At 42.9% G+C, this 24,893-nt stretch overlaps 1 protein-coding gene across 12 annotated transcripts in view; it reads left to right on the forward strand.

Annotated features, from left to right (window-relative positions):
• ZNF532 (zinc finger protein 532) overlaps positions 1-24,893 on the forward strand; it is a 97,109-nt gene that overhangs the window by 14,856 nt on the left and 57,360 nt on the right. The window contains exon 1 of one of the 12 annotated variants that reach the window (XM_074339894.2): positions 2,629-2,649. The exons of 10 other annotated variants lie outside the window; for them this stretch is intronic. Coding sequence is in view for 1 of the 2 variants with exons in the window: in XM_019729282.3 (XP_019584841.3) it covers positions 18,018-18,066 (49 nt within the window). In the remaining variant the exon portion in view is untranslated. Of the gene's footprint in view, positions 1-2,628; positions 2,650-17,914; positions 18,067-24,893 lie in introns of those variants that run through there. One more of the 12 variants, XM_019729282.3, reaches the window with a different exon arrangement.

Below are 24,893 nucleotides of genomic sequence, written 5' to 3' on the forward strand. Positions count from 1 at the left end.
TGTGTTCTAGGACCCATCAGCTCAAAGTGAAGTAGTTGTTTCAATCTAGTTCACAGTGGCCCATGTGGGGATGGAACCGGCGACCTTGTTAAGAGCAGTGTGCCCTAACGAGCTGAGCTAACTGGTCGCCCCTAAGTGAGTTTATTGTTAAAGGCAGCAGCCAGTACGCACGCTGTGAATGATGCCTTCAGTGATGGTCCGTCAGATTTTATAGGTGAAAGTACTGCACATTTCATCATTCCAAACGTGTTTTAAGTGAAGTTGGTATCTGGTGAGCATTGTTTAGGGCTTTGGCGATGGCATCATTCTGGAAATACAAAACGAGTTGTGATAACTGTGCAGGGAGCCCATTTGTCCGCACACTTCCTCAGTAGGTGGGAGAGGAAAGGGGCGGGGCTGGACTGCAGCATCTTGCCCCCATCTCCGTGCTAGGAGAAGGCCTTGGTGTGGATGACTGAGGAGAGCAGGCAGGTTTATTGTGTTTTTAGGAGGATTAGGTCTTGGTGTGAGGAGGACAGGGTGAGCAGGGGAAGTGTCTGTTCACTTAGAGCAGGATTTTTCCACCTCAGCACCACTGACATTTGGGGCTGGCTAATTCTTTGTTGTGGGGGTGTCCATTGCATTGTAGGATGTTTAGCAGCAGCCCTGGCCTCTACTTTCTAACCCACTGGAGGCCAATAGCATCCCTCACGCCCCGCCCAGTTGTGACACCCAAAAATGTCTCTGGACATTGCTAGCTAAGGATCATTGGTGGGGGTGGGAGTGGTGGCAGAGGGGCAAAATCGCCCCAGTTGAGAACCACGGGCTTAAAGCTTTGTAGCAGGAACAATCTTCCAAATTTTAGGTTGTGCAATTCTAGAAGAAAGATCTCCCAGGGAAGCAAGCAAGCAAGCATCTATCATTGAACTGGAAAATCCCCAAGAGAAGTAAATCCCTTCAGCTACTTGTTTTCTCTTCCATGTTTTCTAATGCTGGAAGTCTCAAAAATGTGGGCAAATATTTTAAATTTAGTATTTCAAACAAAGAAAAATTACTGGTAAAATTGGTTAGAAAACATCAAAAATAGAGCTGCTGGTTTGATTGGAGCATTTTAGGTACAAAGGCTTCTGTGCAGGATTTAGGATTTATGTGCAAATATTTAGACGGTATTCAGGTGACAAAGGAAAATTACTTTGAAGTTCCCTTTTCTGTACTCAAAATATCACTTCTAATTTAGAAAATCTATACTTCAAGCTAGCATTGTAGAGATGCTACTAAAAGTGTGGTATTTATAAAATGCCAAAAGAATGCTTCTAAAGCCTTTGAGTTTACCTCCTAAAGCAGGAATCCTTTGTTTTTAGTACTTTAATGGATAAGTGATTTTCTTAGTTTAGAAATGTTGGAATTCACCAAACATGCTTCATTAAAACGAAAGAGGCAGTTTCTATCCAACAGTGAAGGAATTTAGACATTTCTTTCTTGCTTTCTCATCGCCAAACTATTTGAATAATCCACTTCAAGCAGAGGCTTTAATGAATTTTCCTGAAGTTTATTAACAGTGACAGGTTTAGCCCAGACCCTTTCAGTATTTCTCATTGATGAATTAGTAAGTTGCCATTACAAGGGTCTTTGAGTTGAAAGAATGTATATCCAATGGGAAATAGAGCTCATACAAAGGTACCTTTGCCAGAATGGCCAAGATTGATGATTTTGACTATCTCTGAGTTTATAGGAAGTAGAACTTCCACCTATTTCCCTGTAGACACGAGATTCTGAAAATGCACACCTACACTTAGGTGGATGAACTTTGAAAGACATTTTTCCCTTATCAAATGTTTGATGTGCATCGTAAGCCTTTCTATGAATTTTACATCTATGTATCTAGACATATAAAAATGCAATTTACTTTTAAAAAAATTTTAATGTAGTATATATTGTTTTGATGACCTGATTTTTTTTTTCCACTAATGGTATGTCCTGATTGCTCCCTGTCAGTTTCTATAATAGAACTGCCTTACTTTTAACGACTGCATTGTAGTCCATAAAAAGATGTGCCGTAAGCAGTGTGAAAGTGCTTAACGCTCCTGAGCTGTCAAGATGGTCACGATGGTGAATTTTATGTTACGAGTATTTTATTACAATTTTAAAAAGAGTGTATCATAATTGATTTATTTATTTCCCCACCGACGGACATTCACATGTTTCCCAGTGTTTTGCTGTATTACAAATAAATTCACCAAACATTTTTATACAGATGCCCCTTACTTTGGAAGATTTCGTAGTTTTGGTTTAAAACTTTGCGCCCCCCCCCCCAGGATCAGTGTGACATGTTGCCCAGATACCGCAAATAGGATCCTTGCCCTTTTTTTCTTTGGAAGTAACTAAGGAAAGAGCTGATGTTTACTTTCTGGACTTGAAGGATTGATTGGTTGTGGGGGTGCTGTTGGAAAGAGAGAATCCTGCAGCAATCTCCTTAGCTGAAGGTTTTCTTTTATTAGCTCGCAAACTCAGTGGAAGCCTGGACAAGCCCTGCCCTGAGCACTCTTTTACTGTCACACACTAGGTATCTGCAAAGATGGTCAGCCCAGGGAGACTACCTGGTTCCCAGAGGCATTCCTGGAGGTGAACTGAAGGCCACCCCTAGGGAGAGCACACAGCTGGATAACTGGGGTAGGCAGCTTATTGCGCTGAGAGGAGGCGCTGGGCTGAATCCAGCCCGCTCTTCAGATCTGGGCGCAAAGGTTTGGTATTTAGTAACTAACTTCTGTGTTTAATTGTTTTAGCTGAGCCTTCTTTTGAAATGCTAACCTGAGGGCAGTCCTGCCCTTTAAATTTACATTCTGCTTTCGAAAGAAAAACATGGGGCAGGTATTTCTGGAAGCTTTGTATATTCAGTAAGTAGATACTCCACTGTTCAAGAACCTTAGCACACACAGCAAGTCAGCACAATTCTATTTTTGACTCTGAGCAAGAAAAAGAAAACACTGGTCATGTGGAGTGACTGGAGTTGCTTAATTTGGGTATGTTGGATGCAGGTTTAGTCACAGGGTAATCGAGTACCCTGTGTCTCATGGGTGGGTGAGGTGGTCTGGTGGGAGAAGACGGAGATAAACCGGCTGGTTTGCTGCAGCAACGCGGGACCTGTCACCTTCCGCTGGGGCCTCAACCAAAAACCACAAAGCAAAGCAGAACCCCCAAGCTCGGGTACAGAAGTGTCTGTGTCCTGCGGGGCTAGTCTGCATTGTGAGCTGTGGTGAAAGTGTCCTGTTCCAAATCCAAGTCGCTCTGTGAATGCTGGGGTGAGCTGTGGTTAGTCCCACTTCCTGAGGAAGTGACTGAGGCGGCCAGCTTTGTGAAAGCTGCTTCACCCAGGGAGCCCCACTGGGCCAGAGGAGTCGAAATCGCATGCAAATTGATTTTCCTTTGAGCAGGGGCTTTGGAATTCAAGGAGCCCTCCACAAACGATCTTTTTGTTAGGTTAGTGTTTTGCTTTCAAAAATGATTTCTTACTGCTCTGCTATTCTCAGTGCCTTTTGTGGGTGTCCTGTACTCCCAGAAATCAGAACCTTGACAGAGAGAACTTTGTTATCTGGAATTACGCTCTGATCTAAGTTATGAAAGTCTAATGATTTTGAAAGGAATTTAGTCACTTGAATAATAAAACACAATCTTCATGGGATATTTAATATTGAACAAGCAGACTCAGGATACAACTACTAGCTCTAGTTCATTAATAGAGGAAAATGTGAAAATTGGGCATTTTGGAATTTGCATGTGATTTTAGCAGACTACAAATGAAAATCAAATATTAAATCGGTCAGCTCCATGTGAAAGTAAAGACCCACGTTGAATGTACCCTATCATGGCTCGACATCATGTATTTTCTAATTTAGTAAATATGTAATCAAGTATTTTCATTTTGAGTTTTTTCTTTTTGAAAATGAGAGTATATGATTAAAACTTTTCCTGCTCTTTCCCGTTTTCGGCATATTTTGGACCATATTTTCTCTTTCCTTCTTCCCAAGCATTTAGATAACACGTGGGCTCCCTGTTTCTGGCTAGCTGCCACCATAAAGAGGGGAGCTTTTTCAGGCGTATACCTTACTTAAATCCATCAGGTTGTCTTTCTTGAGCCATGTAACATATGTTCTTCATGTTACTTTTACTTGCCTCTTCATATATATCTTAATTTTTCTGTAAAATCCAGTTATGAGGGAAATAGCACTCGCATTAACTCGTGCATTCTACTTCAAAGGACATTGTTCCAGAAGTGGAGCAGGTGCGTAAGGAATCCTAAGTAAAATTAAGTAGCTATCCCTGTTAGTGCTTAACTGTCACAGCTTGGTCTGATCCAAGCCTGTGCTGTCCTTCCTTCCACCCAGAGGGCAGTTGCTGTACCTAGGGCTCCTGTTTCCTCCCTGTCCTCCTGAACTGGAAGGGTGGTTATCACCTCCTTCAGGACTTCTGGTTATTTTTTTGACCTTCATCTGTATGGAGTATCCGCTTGCTAAAATCCCCATGACTGAATTGCACTGTTAAAAGAATTTTTTTCTCTCCCCCTTCCTCTCTTTTTTGAAAAATTAAAAAATGTAATGAAAAGTATGATATGAATCATATATCAATCCTACCTATTTGCTCATCAGCCACTATTTTAAATGTGAATGTCTCATTGTACGCATGTTCTGTTCCCTCCCTCTCTCCGTTCCCTCCTCCTTCCCCTCCTTCCCTCCTCCTCTTCCTTCCCTCAGACCTCTCCCTTCTAGTAAGTAAATGGCTCCTTCCTTCCTTTTTGGAGGAATCTGGGACCCTTATACTAGAAACATTAAAAAAAAATCACCAGATAAAACATACTATGCTTTATAAGTGGGGTTAAAAAGTTTCTTATACTCGGTTTTGGTCTGTGTTTTTGCATTTATTTTAAGACTTTTTTAAAAAATATACTTAAACTGAGTATTTATAACAAATTTGACTAACGGTACCTTAGAGAGTTGACTAGCTACCTTAGTCTGTCTTTCTGACCAACCGTTTCTGTTTTGTTCACCATTTGCCTTTTCATCCTACCATATGATATTACGTGCCAGCCTAAAGCCGGGTGCCCTCCAGAAGCTTGATGAACTTTTGTGTTCACACTTACCTTGAATTGGGGGAAGTAGTTTATTGTTTAGATAAGATTTCCTTCAGGCTAAGATCCCATAGGAAAATGAAAGTATAAGAATACTGAAATATCAGGTATGTGGATAAATATAAACCACTTACCCATAGGCAAACCTAGTTTACTATGAAATCAAGAATATGTCGTCTCTTGAGGGGTGGAATGACAGAAGTTGTTCTTGGAGACATATTAAACTCAAGGGTCATAATTCAAGAGCATGCGTCAAGGATGTTAATGTGTGTTTCTCTCATCTTTCATTTTATCACGAGTTAAAAATATATCTTCAGAATTTTAAAGCAAATGGGTGAAACTCAACACTATGTCTTAAAGGTTATATTTTGAAGTGTTCTTATTTTTGCAAAAATTCTTGAAGAAAGGTCTCGTGGTTTCTTGCTTTGGCAAAATTTCTTTGGAAAATAAATAAAAATCTAAATTTAAAAGGGTACTCTTGAACAAATGTATGTGTTCAGTTAACATAGACAATTGACCTGCCTGACATGATGGAAGCATGCATAGACATAAAAAGGTGTCTGTGATATACTGTTGAATGTAAAAAAGTATTATGTTAAAACTATACATGTGTATATGTATTTATGCTTACAATTGCATTTAGAAGTCTATATCCCAAATGTTATCAGAACTTATCTCCGACAAGTGGACCTTCTGGAGACTGACTTTCTTTCTGTTGCTTATACTTCTAGGTTTTAGAGTATTGGCCAAGAGTATATACTACTCTTATAATGAAACTATTTTAAAAATCCAGGAATGAAAGAGGAGTGTTTTGAATTGATGGCAATCTGTTGAATAAATAAAGCTCTTTTCAAAGGTGCAACCTGGGCATTCAAGTTCAGAGTGATTCTAATAGAGTATGCAGTGTTCACACAGAGATTTTGGTTGTACTGGCTAGAAGGTCCCTGAATGGGGGTGTGAAATAGACAGAGAGGTGGGGTGCCATTACTGCAGCAGAAGTCATACAAAAGAATGCAAGATTCTGCGGCTGGTGGATAAAATGATGGGGTTCTTGACCTATAGTTCGTGTAGTGCTCAGTACACTGAAAGAGTCTTGAGTCATGCTTCCCAATAAACTGAGAGTAAGTTGGTTATTCCAGGTTATCAAATCAGCAATTCTTATTTGTACTTCAAGAAAAAAACAATTAGAAGTTTCTGTGAGTTACTGAATCTTCCTATTATCAAGTTAGTGGTTAACTTTCAGAATTCGGAAGCTGTATGCATTTTTATTTAATATATTAATATATTAGAACTGCTTGCAGACCTAGCTTACCTGTGAAATGGTTGGCTTTAATATTTTATTTATCTGCAATGGGTTTGGCTTATGCTTCTCATGTGTGTAAGCTAGAGAGAGCAGTGATTGTGTGGCGTAGAATGATGGCACATTTTTACTTAACTGTGGATCAGCTGAGTGGTTCCAGAATATTTGGATCCTTCTGGAAAGGCCCCCAAATGTCCACTGGGTTTATTGTGGCTTTTTCCTTGTCCTGTATTTACTGTCTTTGGCAGTGAGATAGAAGAACCATTTCCTCTGGTTTCAACTTAGAGAAGACATCCGTTATAGCCCCTCCACTTAGAGAAGAGATGCTCCGTAGCCCATCTCTGTCTTGCTTAGTACCTTTGAGTAGATTGCTGTCATTTTTCTTGTTCTCATAGCCCATCATTGTCTGATCATTCTCAGTACTTTTGTTAAAGAAGCATAAATATGTGGTTTTCATCACAGAAAGCCTTTCCTCTGTTTAGGAAGGGTTTAAACAAAATAAGTGAAGATAATATTCTTATTATCAAATCCAACAAACCATGGCTGGTTCTGGGTATTAATTTGCGAGGCTTTAAGATTATCGACCTCCTTATTCTTCCCTAAGGAATTAATTAATCATTTGCCTTTTTTGCAGTTTTGATCTTCGTCTTACCCACTTCATTTCCATTAGATTTGAAGTCTTCCTCAATTGTCAGGTACTCCTTGGTGTCTTATGAACAGAAGTAACCTATCAACTTTTTCTAGCTATTTTGGCGGTTTTATCTAGGTTAATTATGCCCTTCCTGGAATCTTCTATAAGTTGATGTTCATTAAGGTTTTGGGGGCTATCGGAATCATAAGAGAGATGCATTGTGGGACTTGGAGAAACATTAACATCTCACAGGAAAAGCCCAAAGAAATGGTGCCCAAACGTTCCCCACATCCCCGTGGCACGGGGCCAGCAGACAGAGGCTCCAATTGGGTTTTCTGTGTAAATTGTCACTAAAGATAGACCCAAATTAGACTGCCCCAGTTTGATTAGCTAACAGCACCCCAATCCTAGCCTGTATTGGTGGCCCTCTACAGAGGAGTAAGAATCTTCTGGATGCCCAGCCATCTCTGCTCTGTGTGGTGGTTGGTGTCTCCTTGTCGGCTGCAAAGGAGTAGAATCATTTTTTGAACATGGTATTTCCCAAAAGGCACACAGCGCCTCTGAGAATGCTTAGGAGGAAAAAAAGGGTCTGGAGATCAGGTAGATTTGGTAAACATTAGATACTCCAACCCTTTTTTGTGATTCAAAATGCGCATAACCATAGTAAAGATCTCAGAATGGGATGGGGAGAAAGATTTGGGGAACCAGTTAAAACGTTAACCATTTGACCCTAGAATCTTCCTTCCTTCCTAATATCTATAAACAGGGACATATTTGGGGACACAGTGATGTAGGGATGACTTGGCATGTTGGCGCTGCCTTACTGGCATGTCCCTCTTCTTAACCCCACCAGTGACATCATGGTAGTCACTTAAAAGTGATGTAAATGGTGTGGGTGGGATTGTGTCTCTTGAAGCCCAAGAATGGACACAGGGACCAGAAGAGGCAAAAAGTTGGAAAGGAAATCGTTTATTAGAGGCAGGAGAAGAGGTTGCAGCTCCCCAGCGGGAGGGGGTGCCCGAAACTGGGAAGCTCAGTGTCTAAGGCAAAAGCTCTTACTTTTATACCTTCCCTTGCCTGCTTGGGTAAGGAGCTGGAACCTTCTAATTGAATTCATCTATCAGGTTTGTCCTGTTTGCCCATCCTGAAGGGATTAACGAAATAACCCATTCCTATCTGTCAGATCTGTTCCTTTGTTCAGACAAAAGGGATTTGAGATAATTTATTAGGATTTGAGATAATTTATTAACCTCAAGGCGTGTTCTCATATCTTTGTCTTGGAGTGAAGGAGACGTTCCAGAACCTGGAGTTTCAGGATATGGCTGCTTTTTTGTTTATTCCACCAGGTACCTTCCTGTCTACCTAACGACATGCTGACTAACCTGTCTCAAAAGGCATCGTGGTGGGTGTATTTGAATCATAGCAATGAATAAACAATCAGGGTTCCCACCCCTCAGACTGCTGGTTCTTAAAGATTACTAACACTGCTGATATTTACCAGCCGTTTCCCTCAAGATGTTGCGAAAGGGTACCGGACATTAGAATACATAAATGTTGAAAAGACCGAGATAAATTGGACAGATTGAAGCCAGTGGAGATTAAGCAGAGAGGTGTTTTCAGGAGGCTTTGAATGGGAAGAAGATAGACTAGGCTGAGGAGTAGAGCATATGAAGATAAACCAGCAAAAGAACAAGTTGGGAGACAAGGTCCCAGCCCTGTGTGACCTTACATTTGACAATGGGCAGCCTCGTTAGCTAGAGACATAAAAGGCTGTATGGACTACATTCTTCAGAGGCCGTGGTTTTGTTCTGGGGTCAAGTCTTAGGTTGTAAGCCTTTTCTTTCTGCACCCCCTTCCCCCCACCTTTGAACAAAAACACAAAAAATTCTCTCTGGGTTGGAATTTCTCATTGATATTGGTCCTGGTCTAAGGGGGACTTGTTAATTAACATTTCATTATGTGTGCTATTAGATTTGGTAAGTTTAATGGAACAGTTCAACTGTTTCTAAATTAAATAATTTTATTTAAAAGCTGTGTACTTTTCTGGAATAGAGATAATTGAAAAGTAGTTTGATCCTGAAAGTTTTTCTTCTCCCTCCTGTTTTTTTCTTCCTTTTATTTTTAACTCTCACTGAGTAAGGGTCTTCGAAATGCATTGAGGTTGGGGAAAAGAGACCTGAAAAAGAAAAATACATTTAAAAGTTCTTCTGAATATTCATGAAACCTAATTTTGCAATAAAGAAATGACTGTGTCTGGGTTTTCAGTTATGTAACATTTTTTGACAAATAATGGGATTTGCTGTATTTCACTGTAAACAATTTTGGACCACAGTAAATGCAGTAACGCCCTAAGGGTTACAATTAGTGAACTCTTTTCTTACTGTGACAGATTTGCATTTGCATTAGGAAAAGCCATGAGTGTGTTTTACGAGTTTTTGAAGAAATGAGGCTTGAGGAGCTGAGTGATTTTTAAGTTGTTTACATTGAGGAAATAGATGTGTAGTTAAGATTGTTACTTATCTATTTTTAACAATTTTAATTTTTTGTTCAAGTAATACATGTACATAGGTTAAAAAACACACACAGTATTTTCCAGTCCTCATTCCCGTAGGCAGTTAATTACAACTCTTTGATCTGTTCTTGTGTGATTGACTTTCATATTTCTAAGAAATATATTTACTCTGCTAAATTTGGACTCTTCATCTGAGCTATTTCCTCCCCACTGTCTGTTCTGATAGAGGCTATGAGCCTGGGGTGTGGAGGCAGAAGGTCAGTTCTGTTCCATCTTCCACCATTTACTTGCCATATGTCCTTGAGCAAGATACTTAAACTTTCTCTCCCTAACATGTAAAATAATGACGCTGACGGTGGTGATGACGGTGGTGGCGATGACGGTGATGGCGGCGATGGCTGTGGCTCCCAGGCCTGCTCTTTATGTTGCAGGGCTTGGGGGCAAGAGTACAAATGGAGACCAGATGGCTAAATATTTAAAAGGTATAATGAAATATTTAAACGATACATTTAAATATTTAAAAGGTATATACCATATGGCTAAATATTTAAAAGGTTTAAATCAAGCTGTATCTCTGGCCAGGACCTTGTTCCCACCCAGGGCCTTGCCTACTCCTCACACGCCTCTCTTTTTTATTTTTATTGGGGAATATTGGGGAACAGTGTGTTTTTCCAGGATGTCAAGTCGTTGTTTTTTCAATCTAGTTGTGGGGGTCCCAGCTCAGCTCCAAGGCAAGTTGTTGTTTGCTATCTAGTGGTGGAAGGTGCAGCTCACTGGCCCATGTGGGACTTCAGCCAGCGACCTTGGTGTTATGAGCACCGCGCTCTAACCACGGAGCCAACCGGTCACCCACCGGCGGCCCAACTCCAAGCTCAAGCGGTTGTGGAGGGCGCCATTCACTGGCCCATGTGGAAATCGAACTGGCAACCTTGTTAAGAGCTTGCGCTCTAAGCACTGACCCGTCTGGCCACCCCCTCAGGTGTCTCTCTTAAAACCCAAAGTCTGAAGACTCTCTCACCCTTGGACCAACCCTGTGAGTTGAGTGACAGCAGGAACCCAGTCCAGATGGAAGCTGGGCCTGGACGCACCGAACCCAGCTGCAGGCTGAGCAGCTCATGGTTCCCATGGAGTCTAGATGGGTGGAGTCTCCATCACGGAAAATTTTCTTGAACGTCGTCCACACCTAACTTTTCTGAAGATTTCCAGGCACTTGTGAGCACCTCCCCAAACCTGTACCATCTGTGCAGCGGGAATCGGGAAGCTCTGGCACCCCGGGGTAGAGGCTGTGATCCGCACACACACACCACCTTCCCTCTTCCTGTCTCTTTCCCGTAATTCCCATTCACTCAGCCAGTTTCCAAAATTAAACAAAACTTTCCTGTGAGATCGAAAAGAGAAAAACAACAACTGCGCGTTAGTCCTCTAGACAAATGGGTTGTCTAAATCCCAGGCTCAGGGTGAGGCTCCTTCTGTCTGGAAGCAGAGGCACCGAGTGTCCCTTTGGCTGTTGTGTAATTTAACGACTTAACACATGCAAAGCTCTTCAGACAGTGCCTGGGCACAGTAAGCCTGCACCCTGGTTGGTTGCTGCACTCCTTACATTTTTGGTGGTCTATAGTTCTGCTGTGGTGTGGACTTTTTTCATTTGATGTGCTGGGCCGTCAGAGGTAGAAGGTGGCCAGATTTAACAAACAAAAACTTCAAGATACCCGGATACACAATGGCACAGACTTACACTAAAAGATTAATCATTGTTTACCTGAAATTCAAATTTAACTGGCATCCTGTGTTTTATCTGGCAGCCCTGTGAGGGCCCTTTCAATCCAAGATTTGACTCCTTTAGTCTTGCGAGATAGTCCTGTATTTTTTCTTTGATGATATCCTCTCTGCATTTTCTCTTTCTGAAACATTCTAATTAGTCAGATGTTGGACCAACTGGATTGCGCGTTTAATTTTCATACCTTTTCTCTCCTATTGTGTGGATCTCTTTTCTAGTGCTACTTTATGGGCGATATCCTTGACTTTATTATTATTTTTAGCCTGTTTTATCTTTCATTTGAATTATTAATATTTATTTGTAAAAGTTCCTTCTTGTCCTTTGGATGCTTCTTCATAACTTCCTGTTCTTTTTTCTCTGAGGACACTAATTATATGTATATATATTCTTCTACTCTTTGCGGCAGCCCTGTCCTCTGTTGTTTTATTTTCTGGTTTATTTTGGTCTCTTTGTTGGAGGCTTTCCCACAGGTCTGGCGATCTTATTTAAGGACGACGCTGTGAAAAGCTGGTTGGAAGCTCTGCCTGCACAGGTGAGATCTATCTGTTGAGGGGGCTTTTCTGGGATTATTCATGGAGCTGGGTGCTTCATTGAAGGACCCCACAAGTCAGCATCTGGAGCTTTCTTTTCCTAGGAGACCTATCCCTTTTCCTGCCTGGGGAATAATCTTGGCTTGTGGCCTTCGGGGTGGAGCAAACGGAAGGGCAGGCTTTCTGTCTCATACCTCCCTGCTGGGCTCTGAACCCCAAGCCTCAGGGCTTGGGTAATCCAGAGAATTGACCTCTTGCTCTTCTCTAGCTGTCCCAGGCTGCAGAGGGTCAGGGGATCACACAAAGGCTTTGTGTACTGACTTCCATTCCTCCTTGTTTTCAGCCCCACCTCACTTCCTTTTAACAGGCCTGAGCTTCTTTGAAGTTTGCTAGGACTAACTGTCCTGCATCTCTGCGGCTGCCTCCTGCAAGACCTTGGGACGTAGCGAACTTCTCGACTCTGCTGAGCTAGCTGCCACTCTTCCTTTTCCCGAAGCTTTATTGGTGACTTACATGGCATTGAATCCATTCTCACTGTCTTGTCCTTTGGGCATATAGCACTTTTTTCGTAACAACCTTATTGAGATAAAAGTCACATACTAAGCAGTTCACCCCATTCGTAGCGTGCAGTTCCAGAGTTGCATAACCATCTCCACTGCCAATTTAGGACCTTTCATGACCTTAGAAAGGAGCCCTATAACTTTCAGTCATCAATCTCAGTTCTCCCAACCCCTCAGCCCTAAGCAACCACAAATCTTTCTGTCTCTACATATTTGCCTATTTTTATCTTTTTACAAGTACTTTTAATGTCGTCTTTGTGGAATTTCAGGAGGGAAGGGGTAAAGAAGCTCATGAAGTCAGTCAGCGTCCTTTCATGGAAGTTTTTGCCATAAAATAGTAAAACACTAAAAACGTTCTGCTTGTGTCTCTACTTCTGTATTCTCCGGATTGACTAAAGTTAAAGTACCCTCTGGCAGACATGGGAATTTTCCTCCAAGCCTCTCCCACCATGTCCCTGCTTAATGCCTCGGGTTGACCTGAACTGATCATTGCCAAGCCAAAAATCAGTGGTCCTCATGACCTCTTGGCTTCTAGCAATTTCCAGGTGTCTGAAGAGAGGTTGTACAGGGGAGTTGGCTTCAGGCCTGCAAGTATCTTGGGAGCTGAGGAAGTGGAGGCTGTGTGCTGTGTGAAAGTAGACGTAATTTTCAGTCATAGTTCTAACTCTTCGGCATTTACTATTTAGTCAATACCTGCTCTTTGGAGAGCATTTTTAAAATGGACTTTGGGGCTCTGACTGATGCAGTTAGGGAAAGAAGCAAACAAACAACAGCACCTGTTATAAAGCATGACAAGTACACCTGCAGGAGTGGAGTCACAGTTCGCATGGCCTTAGGGATAGTTCTGAATGGACGTTAACCACTTGTGGCTGTTGCCGGGGAGCCCTGTCCCCCGTCTCTTCTGGACCTTTAGGATGCCTGTATTGGCTCCACACCCCTGCCTCGCAGCCAGCCAGCCTATGGCCTCTCCTTTCCCACCTCCATGGCTGCCTCCCATCCTCTTCCCTGAAGAAAGGGCAGCTGCTCAACTTTCTAGAGAAATAGATGGCTATGGGTAAACGACGACAACATGGTAAGGACTTAGCCCACTTTTGCTTTGACTTTTCTCCAAGTTGTCTCTCCATTCCTGTTTTTCTTTAGTTCCCTTTGGTTTAGGAATTGGGGCTGCTTACGCTGGTGCTCAGCCGCCTGTGGGGTCCAGCCTGTGAGCCTGGGCCACGTGTAGCTGTCAGTCAGCGGGAGACCATGGTGTGGAGGTGGGGAGGCCGGGGTTAGGCAAGGAGCACTTGAGATTACAGCCAGTCCTTGACTGGGAAGACAGAGTCTTTGAAATTAAGAGAAAGGCTCATAGAACAGTCAGAGAGACATTGAGGTATTTTGTTTTGTGAGTTGAAATTTTGCTGCCCTTTAAGAGGAAACTGCATTCCTTCCTTGTGTGAACTCCAGGCGACCCTACCCATGCCTGGTGCCTAGAGGAGCTCTGGAGCCTCAGCCACGTTAGGGAAAAGGCCGTACATTTTGAAATGAGGTGTAATAAGGAACCAGTACCATCACCCTGGAAATAACCCAAGAATGTCTTTTCCTTCAATCAGACCATTGTTACCTCAAAACTACTTCACTGTTTTTTTGTTGTTAATTCACTTTGTTTTTTACATTGATTTTCCAATATAGTTGACATACAGTGTTGTACTACAGGTGTACAACATAGTGATTAGACATTTATATAATTTACGAAATGACCACCCAGCTAAGTCTAGTGTCCCCATCTGACACCACACATCGTTATCACAATATGATTGACTGTGTTCCCTGGGCTGTACTTTACATCTCCATGACTTGATGTAACTGGCAATTTGTACTTCTTAGTCCCTGTCCCCTTTTCACCCGTCTTCCTTCAGAGAAACCTGAGGGAATGGGTTCTTCATACTTGGCTGATAGAGGGGGCAGTGGAGGTGGGGTGGTGTGTGTGTGTGTGTGTGTGTGTGTGTGTGTGTGTGTGTGTGTGTGTGTGATTCAAGGTCAGGAAATGGGATGGCCCAAGAAGAAAACGTGCATCTGCGAACAGTACTTGTGGGGCTGCAGAAACACAGTGGCTGCATTCCAGTTGGGGTCAGGCCAAAGAACTTGGACTTAATTTGAAAGGTGATTCGAGGATTTTTAATGGAGAGAGTGATAGATACGATTAAAATGGAGTTTTGGAAAGGTTAATGTGGGAATTCTGAATGAGAGGATGGAGGAGCGGAGGACAGGGTATAATATCTGTCTAGGTGTAAGATGACATGGTCCAAAACTAAAGGCCTGACAGGAGTTAAAAGAGGATAGACATAAAATACATTGCCAAGGAAAACGGACAGGACTTAGTAAAAGAAGAGCTGCAGGTGGAAGTTACTTTGAGGGATGAGAGAATCACAGGATAGAAAGAGGGGAGTCCATTCTTATAGGAATAGATGGCGGCTTCAGCTGAAGGTGTTTGAAATGATTGTGGGATATCTGGTTGTAAATATTCTCCAGGCACCTTAGTTAGATATTTTAGGAAAAAACAAAATTTGATTTGAACCTCTCTGAAGCAAATCACTGTTGTTAGGACGTGTGGGTGTATATATATTCATTCAGAAGTCTGCAGTCTACATCTTGCATAATATGTGTATTTACAAATTGCCCGTTAGAGATTTTAAATAAATTTTCAGCCTACGTTTGGGAACAGCTCAACTAATTGTTTTTTATTCCTTAGCATGTCTTCACTTAGTAATACTAGGTAGCATTATTGCTTTTGTTATTTTGTATACTCTTCATATAAAAATTAAATGTGTATAGTTAACATGGGAAGTTTTATATGTGTATTTTACCACACTTTAAAAAAGTTAAATGTATATCTTGCTCTGTTTTCCTCTGTGTGGGCCATTGATTACATTGGCTTTGTGATGTTATGTGGATTTTAGAATACTCGTATGATTGGGAAATTATACAGGGAAACAATAGTTTCCAGTATGGCTGCTAATTTTTGGAATGGCAAAACCCAGGTACACTGCTATCGTGGAAGGAAGGACTGGCCTTGTTAGAAGGTGCCTGAAGGATGGTGAGAGGGATCAGCGATTCATTTTCTTCCATGTGACCCATACAACCAAATCTTTAGGATGGACCTATTTTTTAGGGGCTGTTGTTTTACATACTAAACAATCAGCAATGCAGTTGTCCTGTTGCTTACTGTTGGGCAGAAAGAGAAACCACATAATCTTGTATCATCTCTGGCCACAGGCTGGGGCTGGCTGTGGTTGCTGAAGACGTTGGCAGTCATGTTGGGACTCCAGAAGGCATGGAGAACGCAAACTTTTGGAAATTCTGTTTCTAGGAAACTTTGGTTTAAAAGTTGCTAAGTCGTTTGCTTTAGTCAGTGGCTGACCTTAAGGCAGCTTAATGAGAAGAGGATAAAATGGAGAATGAATCTCCACATATACAGCGTTGTTATTTAAACATTTTAGGAATTATTTCCTGTTTATAGTGCCATTTGCCAACATTCTTTGGAAGTAAAGAGATTGTAGTACCCATCTGCTCATGGCAACTCCCCTCTTTGCATTTTAATACTCTTCCACTCTCTTAGCTATTCATTACCTGTCTTACTTTTTAAAAAACTTAAGTCCATGGTTTTACTTAGATGTCCTCAGTTTTCACCTAATGGCCTTTTTCTGTCCCAGGATGCCACCCAGGGTATCGTCATGTTTAGTCCATGTTTCCCGAGGCTTCTCTTGGCTGGGACAGTTTCTTAGACGTCCTTTTGTTTTTTACGACCTTGTCAGTTTTGAGGAATACTGGTCAGGTATTTTGTCCCTGAATGTCCCTCAGTTGTGATTTGTCGGATGTTTTTCTCCTGGTTAGGCTGGGGTAAGCTGTTTCTGGGATCACCTGCTGTTCTAACGTCGCATCAAGGGAACATACCATCCACAGGACTTACCTCGGGTGATGTTGGCCTTGGTCACCTGGTTGCTGTCGTGTTTGTCAGGCTTCTCTCCTGTAGTCACTCTTCTCTCTCCCTTTCCGTACTGTCCTCTTTGGGAGGAAGTCGCCAAGGAGTGGGAGTTACTGGTCGCTTCCATAAGGGCGGGGCTCTTACATAAGCTGCTTGGAATCCTGTGCAGACAGGCCTGCTCTTCCCCACGTAGTCAATCATTTCAGTCGTTGATATCAATATGCATGTGTGGATACATATTCTGTACTTTGGATTATAATCCAGTGCTGCTGCTTTATTTGCTGCTCTGTTGCACCAGCTGTGGCTGTTGAGAGCTCTTTCACTTGACCCTTCCGTCCCTTTGACTTAACCCCGTCAGTGTTTTGCGTTTTGCAGCACTTTCTTCTTTTCTGGCATCGCACGGTGCTCCAGGCTCATTTTGGGCTTTTCCTGCCCAATCCCAGAACCAGCCATTTCTCCAGGAGCCCTGGTGCCTTTTAGTGGACAGCTGTGCTCGAAATGAAAACCTTAGCTCGGGTCTCCACACCCGTCCTGCGTTCACCTTCTCACATCACATGCCTCAGCTTCTCCTTGTTCCTGTCTGCTCTTTCTACAAGACTGCCCAGATTTGGTTTTTAGAGCTGTCAGGTTTTTAGAGACTAGATGAATACAGAATTGTTCTGCCTCGGATGGGGAATTAAGCTGCTGCTTTATGTGGTTTGACTTCCGAGTATGGGCGCTACATAGGAATCCCGCTAGAAAGTTAGATTGAATTTGGGTCTATGACACCTTTGGTCTGTGATTTGTATCTTTTATTACAGTTTCCAAGAAGTTTACAGATTTTTTGAACCTTAGGGAGATAGTTAAAAACTTACTAAATTTTGAGCATTTGGATTCATCAAGGCAAAAGAAGCAGATGAACTGAAATCAGGGAACTAGAGATTTGCATTTATTATTCCCAGTTTAAGGTGTAGCTTAGATTGGACAGAGTGCCAAGGGCAGTGAGATGGTTAAGTGAAGGGGATTAATTGAAGTGTAAGCAACTAGAACAATATACAATAGACACCTTCAGGATGTACTGTCACCCCTGTATTTGTCTTTTGTGGGAAACCCTATATCTGAGGACCACTTTCTTGCTGTTAACGTGAGTCAACCATAAGCTGAACTGAGCACTCCTCTACGCTGTCTCAAAACAGGTAGAGGCATATGTTGTTATATATATATTGCTTCCCATATCACGTTAATTACTGATTGATTTTTTAATTAACGCTAGGACTCAAAACTTAGAGTTTGATACCATTCTCGGAGCTCCCTTGGGGAAAACTGACTTGCAAGGGTTCTGAGGATTTGGGAGGCACGGCTTTGCGGTCTCCCCTTCTCTGACCGTCCCCCCAACTAGGAGAGAGCTTTGTCTCCGGCAGGGCACGGGGACGCTGGAGTCCTCTCAGATCTGACTTTCAGCCAAGGCGGCTGCTGCCGCTTGTGGAAAGTGCTACACGCTGTGAATGCTGTGTCTGTGCAAACGCGTCATTCCGTTGTCGTTGGGGGGCTGCAGAGGTCAGGCGAGCTCAGGTGAGGATGGTGCCATGATGCCTCTGGTCTGAGCAGCTCTTCCGCCCGCCTCTCTGGTTCTAACCTGGGGGGTCATCTGTGCCTCTGACTGATGGCGACCAAGGCTCACTCCTCAGCCCACGGGTTCTGTGATGGACAAGGTAAGACCAGCTACCCCCCCTCCCCCCACACACACACCTGAGAGTGCTATTCAGCTTCTTTCCTTCCCTTGCTCAAATGCAGATACTCGGTGACAAGGAAGTTTATGATCACAAACTATTCTTCCGAGCATGGTCCCCACCGCGTGGCTGGGTAGGTCTCCTGGCTGGAGTGGTAGGTCTTCGGTCTGGTTGTGGGATGAAAACAATTGGAACCTTCCTTGAGATGATCTGACCACTGGCTGCTCCTTGTTTGCATTTTAAGCTGCCTGTGCTTTTTGTGTGGTGAGTCTGATTATGACATGTCTCCCTTTAACTAAGTGTCAGTCCTCTTTCCCTGTATCTGGGTTGGGTATATGCTGTGATCCTCATCTTCTAGGTGGAAAATTTTCCAACACAAGGAAGCCCGGGAGCAAAGGCAGTGTTGACACTGAAACTGCAGGAAGGGGTGCTGTGCCCGCCACCTATTGTCTGTGTTTGCGTAGCTGGGACATTAAAAGCTCTCTCTCTTCACCCGGATCTGTCCATTTATTTTGGGGAACTGGATGGATGGGTTTTGTGTGCTCTTGCTTATTAGTTAAGTGACAAGAGTGTAGGTCAGTAAGTTATTTCATAGATCTGCAGAAATAGGAGATTCGTCATCTCCCTCTGCATTCATTCATTCATCATTCACTGGGTAAATGTTTCTTTTACAACTAGCAAGCAAGCTCTATGGGAAACAGTGTAAACTTCCTAATAATCAATGACACAGAAATTTGTATGTAAGAAGTCATCCTCTTGCCACCTTAGATGTTAGCTAATAAATATTTATAAAGGCAGGAGACAGGATGCAGTTAAAGTAACTAATTTAGAATGGCGACAACAAAAATTGGTATAGCCTTTGGGGAAATCATTTTGGCGTTTGTATTCGTGGCTCAGGAAAAAATGACCTGTGGTTAGATCAAAATTTGGGAACTATTGGATCCCTCTTGTCGGAGATTTATAATATTCCTTGCATAATAGAGGCTATCCTGCCTGAAAGCAAGCTGCTCAATGTAGAAAAATCCAGCATTTACTGTATTTATGTCTGGTGTTTGTGAAAAGCCTAGTAAGTCCTGCAGAACTAGTGTCTGTTGCACAGTGTGTGACATGCTGCCTGCAGGTTTTTAATACTTCCCTCGAGAAAGTTGAGTGTCACTGATGTCACACAGCTAGGACTCAGAGGAGGAACAAGTTGGGTGGGAACATAGAGTTTTTAGGGTAAGTGTGACAGCCAGTTGGGAGAGCCAAGTGGAATCTATAACCGGCAATTGGAAAGGTGACTCTTAAGGAAGAATTAGGGCTGAACGTAGAAATATGTGAGTTCTATGAATCTATGTGATTGTTGTGACCAGGGAGTTGCAAAGGTTGCCTTGGAACAAAGGTCGATGTCAGAGTCTAAAGGGACCCACAAGGGGAGAGGGGGAAGAGCCAGTGAGCCGGGGAGAAGTCTGCTCTTGGCAGTGCTGTGGGGTCCACGAGAGGAAAGGGCGACCGGAAAATGAATTCTGCTGAAAGAACACTGGCAGAGACAAAGGTCAGCGGTAACAGTATAGACAGAAGAGAACGAAGGTTGGGAGGGATGGGAGTATCCTGTGACACGCGCTTTATTTCGTGTAGTCGCTAAACACTATTAAATGGAAGCAAGCATCTGCACTTAACTTTTTAGTTTGAAATAATTTTAACTCATAGAAAAGTTGGCAGATATAATACAGAGAGTTTCCATGTTCCCTTTACCCAATTTTCCCTAACCTCCTGACATCATTATAAAACACTTATCAAAACTAAAGAACTGTCATTGGTCTACTGCTAACTAGATCACAAACGTTATTTGTTCCCTTACAGTGTACAGTAAACGTTTTGTTTTCCAAAGTCGCTTTGGGTGGTTCTGTTCTTCTCTGCCCACTTCCGCATGGTTATGTCACTCACTTGTAGTATCGCAAGGTTCTTTGTTACAGTTGGTGTTCCTTTTGGGGCCTTCCCTCATTTCTGGTTGCTTCCACCCCCACAGTGTGATAAGAACAGTTCCATCACCTCCCCAAATTCCTTCTTACAGGGTGGTTTGGAGAGTGGATTGCAAAGGGGACAGGCAAGGGCCGGGAGAGACACGGGCTCGAGGACTTGACTGAAGGCAGCATGCCGCTGAAACAGCACCGAGGTACAGGTTGGGGAGGTCTCTCTAGACCAGTTGGGATGTTCTAGAAAGAGTTCGTCCACCTGGCGCGAGCAGGGCCAAACACTAAACCCGAGAACTGCACTGGAGAAATACTGGCCTTTTCATTATGAATGGCGTCATCCAGGAGAAGGGGAAGCTAATGCTCAGAAGCCTGCGCCCTCCCCCTGGCGTGTAGGTTACAGATTCTATAGGGCAAAGTCACAGACACTGGGCTAGGGGTCTGGAGTTGTGCTGGTTGCTGATTGGTCGGAAGTGAGGTAAGGCTAATGAATCATTTCTTCAGGTGTTGAGGACAGTTCTGAGCTTTTTCTCTGGCATCCGTCTGGATGGTCTCATCTGAAAGTAGCCAGGGGGTCATTCCACCTTGGACTCAGGAGCTGAAACATAACTTAGGTCAAGATGTTATCTTTAGCTGCCCGAGGTCCGGGCCAGGTGACCATTAGTCAGGTCCAGGCGAGTGTCTTCTGCTGCCGGGGGGTTGCTGGTCATCCAGGGGAAAGGTTAGGTCTCTGAGGGGGATACATAGAGAGAAGGATATGATTTCTAGAGTTAGGGTTTAAAAGTGAATTTAATCAGTCGTAAGGACCCTCAGTTTCAGGTAGTGGTGATCGGAGTGACCAAAATCTCAGGAGAAGGGAAACGAGCTCACAGAGGAGATCAGCTTGGAAAGAAAGGCCAGTTGTGCAGGATCAGGCAAGATCTGTAGGAAGGAAGGGCGTGGGGAGAGGTCTTGCCTGACGCCTGTCATCTAGAGGTCAACTGCAGAGAGAAAAAGGCAGAGGCGTGGAAGTAGGTAAGAGGAAAAGATTAGAAATAGCCTTTGTCTCTTGTCAGGGCTGGAGTTAATCAGGAAAAGAGGATTGTGGCAAGTGACACTGAGGACCCCCACCCTCACCCCCACCCTGGGGACGTGGAGCAGAGACTGGCTCAGCTTTCTCTGGAGGTTTCCTTGGCAGCTGCAGAACTTGAGTGGAGAAAGCGAAGGAGCTCTTTATGGCTGAGCTTCTGTTTGGACCTATGAGTGCTTGGAGCTGGGGAGGGGGTGAGGTGAGAAGTCAGCCAAGAATTGCTGATTGTACTGAAAAGGCCGAGCTGTGTAGGGACCGTTTGCTTACGTGGTGGCATGTTCCCTTGGCTTCTGAAGGGCCGGGGAGAATGATGGGTGGAGGAGGGTGGTGGTGGGGGTACCTGTTTATATGGCCTTGAGGCAAGAGTGAAGAATAACCTCAGGGAAGGGCTGGGGCTGGTTTCATTGTTGCCCAAGGTTGTGCCCTGAGTAAGTGACTGTTTGTATTTCCAGAAACAGTTTGAACTTTCTCGTCACTTACATTTAAATCAGGAATATTAGGTATTAACTGAAGAAGAAAGTACACTACCTTGATCTGTATGTAGATAGTAGATACTCTCAGAATTGAGTAAGTGTCTATTCTGGATGGTAGCAGTTGTGTTGACTAATTTCTGTGAACGCATACAGAATTAACAAATTGTACATTCTGTTCATTTCACCCTATGTACGAACTGCCTTTTCACACACTGTGTTTTTTCCTGGGGTTGGCTGTTGAGCAAATGAAGTGCTTCTGTCCTCAGCTGGCAGTGAGTGGAATCCAGGTCCCACACCCGCGCCCCCCCCCCGGGCTGGAAGGTGGGAGGGGGCCAGCTAGGCCTCTCAACTGGCTGTCGGGAGTGCTGTGTGTCAAGATTCTTCCCTGTGGCTGGAAAGGAACTTCTAGACCTACAAGCTGCTCTGGCTTATTGTCAAGATTCACTCAGGGTCTAATTAGTGTGGAGGACAAAAGATAAAATGAGCACTTTCTTTGGCATTTTGAGGCTTGTATGGGGCCTTCAAATGGCATGCAATTCTTAGATTCCTTCCGTAGCTCCATTTCTGATTGCTTATTTGTCCTTTAAACTATACAGACACTCATATATGTATATGATGTATATGTGTGTGTTTGTATTATTATTTATTATTTTGAAACCTAAGTGTCTGCCATTTTGGGGGCCCAGACGCCTCCTTGTACCTCCCCCCCCACCGCCCCACTTTCCTAGAGAGAAGTGCTGAGGCAGAGGTTTGTCACATCTTCTCCAGTTGCTGATCAGATTTAAAAAAAAAAAAAGCCTTGTAACTGACATCTGTTCCCAGCTGGTTCAGGAAAAGTGAAGACGCATGAGGCAGGTCTGCGTACTTGAACCTGCTCAGTATTTGGAGTGGAACTGAAGTGAGAAAATGTCCTTCCCCAATCAGTAATTCAGATTGAAGTGGGACAGAAGCAAAAGGTCAGTTGGGGAAAGAGATGTGATTTCTTTCCTTTCCCCTTTCCTCTTTCCCTTTTCCCCTCTCCTCTTCACCCCTCCCCTCCCCTCCTTTCTTTTTGTAGTTGAAGAGATGTAATGATGGAGAGCCCTGAAAATGCCAAAGATGAAAAAGGGTTTGGTGATGAAGAGCAAAGGTCTGCCTACCAGTGTAACGGGAAAAACAAGAGTTTGAATGTAGAAGGCCAAGAGAAAGCAATCCCTGTTTATTTCTGTGAAGACATTTAAAAACGGGGGGTGCTAGATTCATTTTCTGTGAGGAACAAAATAAATGTGCAACATTGCAAAATATTAACATGCTATAAGAATATTTTATATTTGAAGGAAAGATAAGGATAGAAACATGAATAAGACCCATTAATCTGTTGAATTATTTCTTTAAAAAGGGCTTCAGTGGCCAGGTAGTGCTAGGAAATAATGACAAATGTAGTCCCAAGGGAGAATAATAGAGCTTGTATTATGACCGTTGTTTTATGGAAAGTTTGTATAATACTGCCAAAGTGGTCAATAGACTTTGATTTGTTTTTCTTTAGGATTATTATGATTTAGTTTATTGATTTTCATTAAAGAAAATGTTAGTTTCTCCATTTAAATGGGGAACCTGGTGTGTTTTCACTGCTCAGATTGGCCTTTGCATACTCACTCTGGAGGCAGAACCGTGGCTGGGTTTATGCCTGTCTCTCTGGGGACTATTTGAAGTTGGCCTCCATGGTTAAGTTCACGTTCATGGGTAAGTAACGTCTGAGCCTTTTGTGCCGTCACTCTCTAGTTGGAAATTGGAAACGGCTCCTTGAAGAACAGTTTTTGTTGTTGTTGCAAAGCATAAGAAGTATGATTGCGGGGTGAATAGGGTTTTGTGAAGTTTTTCTTTTGACTTGATAACTTTTGACTCTTGCCAACAAAGATGAAATAGCTTTCTGTAATTTTAAGAGGCTTTGTTAGTAAAGGAAATGATTTGTCTGTGTCATAGGAGGGAATAAAGTGATCATGTGACACACTTGAGTTCTTTCAATTTCCTTTTCCATAAACAGGCCTAGCATTTCTCTCCTCCCACCCCTCCCACCCCCATATTTTCAATGTGTTTGGGTGAAAGAACATTCTACATTAAACACAAATGCTATTAGTGAATTATAGGTTATTCAAATGGGGTTTATCTTTAAATTAAAAAGTCTGTTCGTGCCTTTGAAAGAAGATATATTTTACAGAGTATAAATGAAATGAAAGACATAGTTACGATAACTAAAGCTAATTCTCTTTGAAAATCAAGCTATTAAGGCAAGCTGAAATTTTGAGATCTTTTTGTTATGTTCTAAGAGAGAAGACTGAGATTTATTTTTGTAATGTTTTGAAGCAAAAGAATCTATTTTAAAAAGAGTAGTACTTAGGAATTGGGGTGAAAAACGAAGAAAACTTTCAAATATAATCATTTCTGTCTGTACTTGATATAACTGAGGAAGGAAGTGGGAGTTAAATATTTTTTTTTCCCTCCCAAGTGGAAAATGTACTCTTGCGTCGCAGAATGTGGGAAGGTAATGAGTAATAATAGGACAGTGTGATTGTGGGTATGAAAACCATTTCTATAAACCAAAAAAGAAGTGTGAAGTTACAGAGAGCGGTGTTTATGACATTAGTTACACAACGCCGGAGAGGTGACTCTACCCGCACAGTGAGCTTGGGTTTCAGAAAATGCGACATGCTGTCACTGGGCCACCTGCACTCAGGCTTTTATGCCATGGTGCACTTTCAACTTAGAGTCCGGATTCCGTCAGGTGACATAGGAGCGCTGACTCGTAGTTTTTTAAAACCACTGCTAATTCACTCTGAACCTCTTCGAAATGTCCCGTCGTTTCACCCTGGGTTCACGCTTCCCTCAGGAGAAAGCATGATTGTTAGGTGACATAGAGAATGCGAGAGCAGGGTGTGTGGCTAGATTACTACAGAGAAAGAGTTGCTTCTGCGTGGGGGATGTCTTAGGGGGTTGCGGGCTTGGTGGTTCCTCCCTGGGGTTTTCCAAACCTTAACTCGACTTGACTTGGGCAGAAAGGAGGAGATACAGGCATTGTGGGCAGCATCGCACTACCAGTGACTGAACGTTGTGCTAGTGCTGCTGCTGCTGGGGTGGGGGGCGCGTACCTGCATTGATAAGTCGGGGGTCCCTGCTGTGTGTAAATAGGAGGTGATAATAGGAATCATGTATTAGGTAACAACTACATATCTGTCAACAATTACTTTAAATGTAAATAGGTTAAATGCTCCAATCAAAAGACACAGGGTGGCTGAATGGATAAGAAAATAAGACCCTTACATATGCTGTCTACAAGAA

This window comes from Rhinolophus sinicus, chromosome 4 (assembly GCF_057876585.1).
Source record: "Rhinolophus sinicus isolate RSI-liver-muscle chromosome 4, RSI-T2T, whole genome shotgun sequence".
NCBI lineage: Eukaryota > Metazoa > Chordata > Mammalia > Chiroptera > Rhinolophidae > Rhinolophus > Rhinolophus sinicus.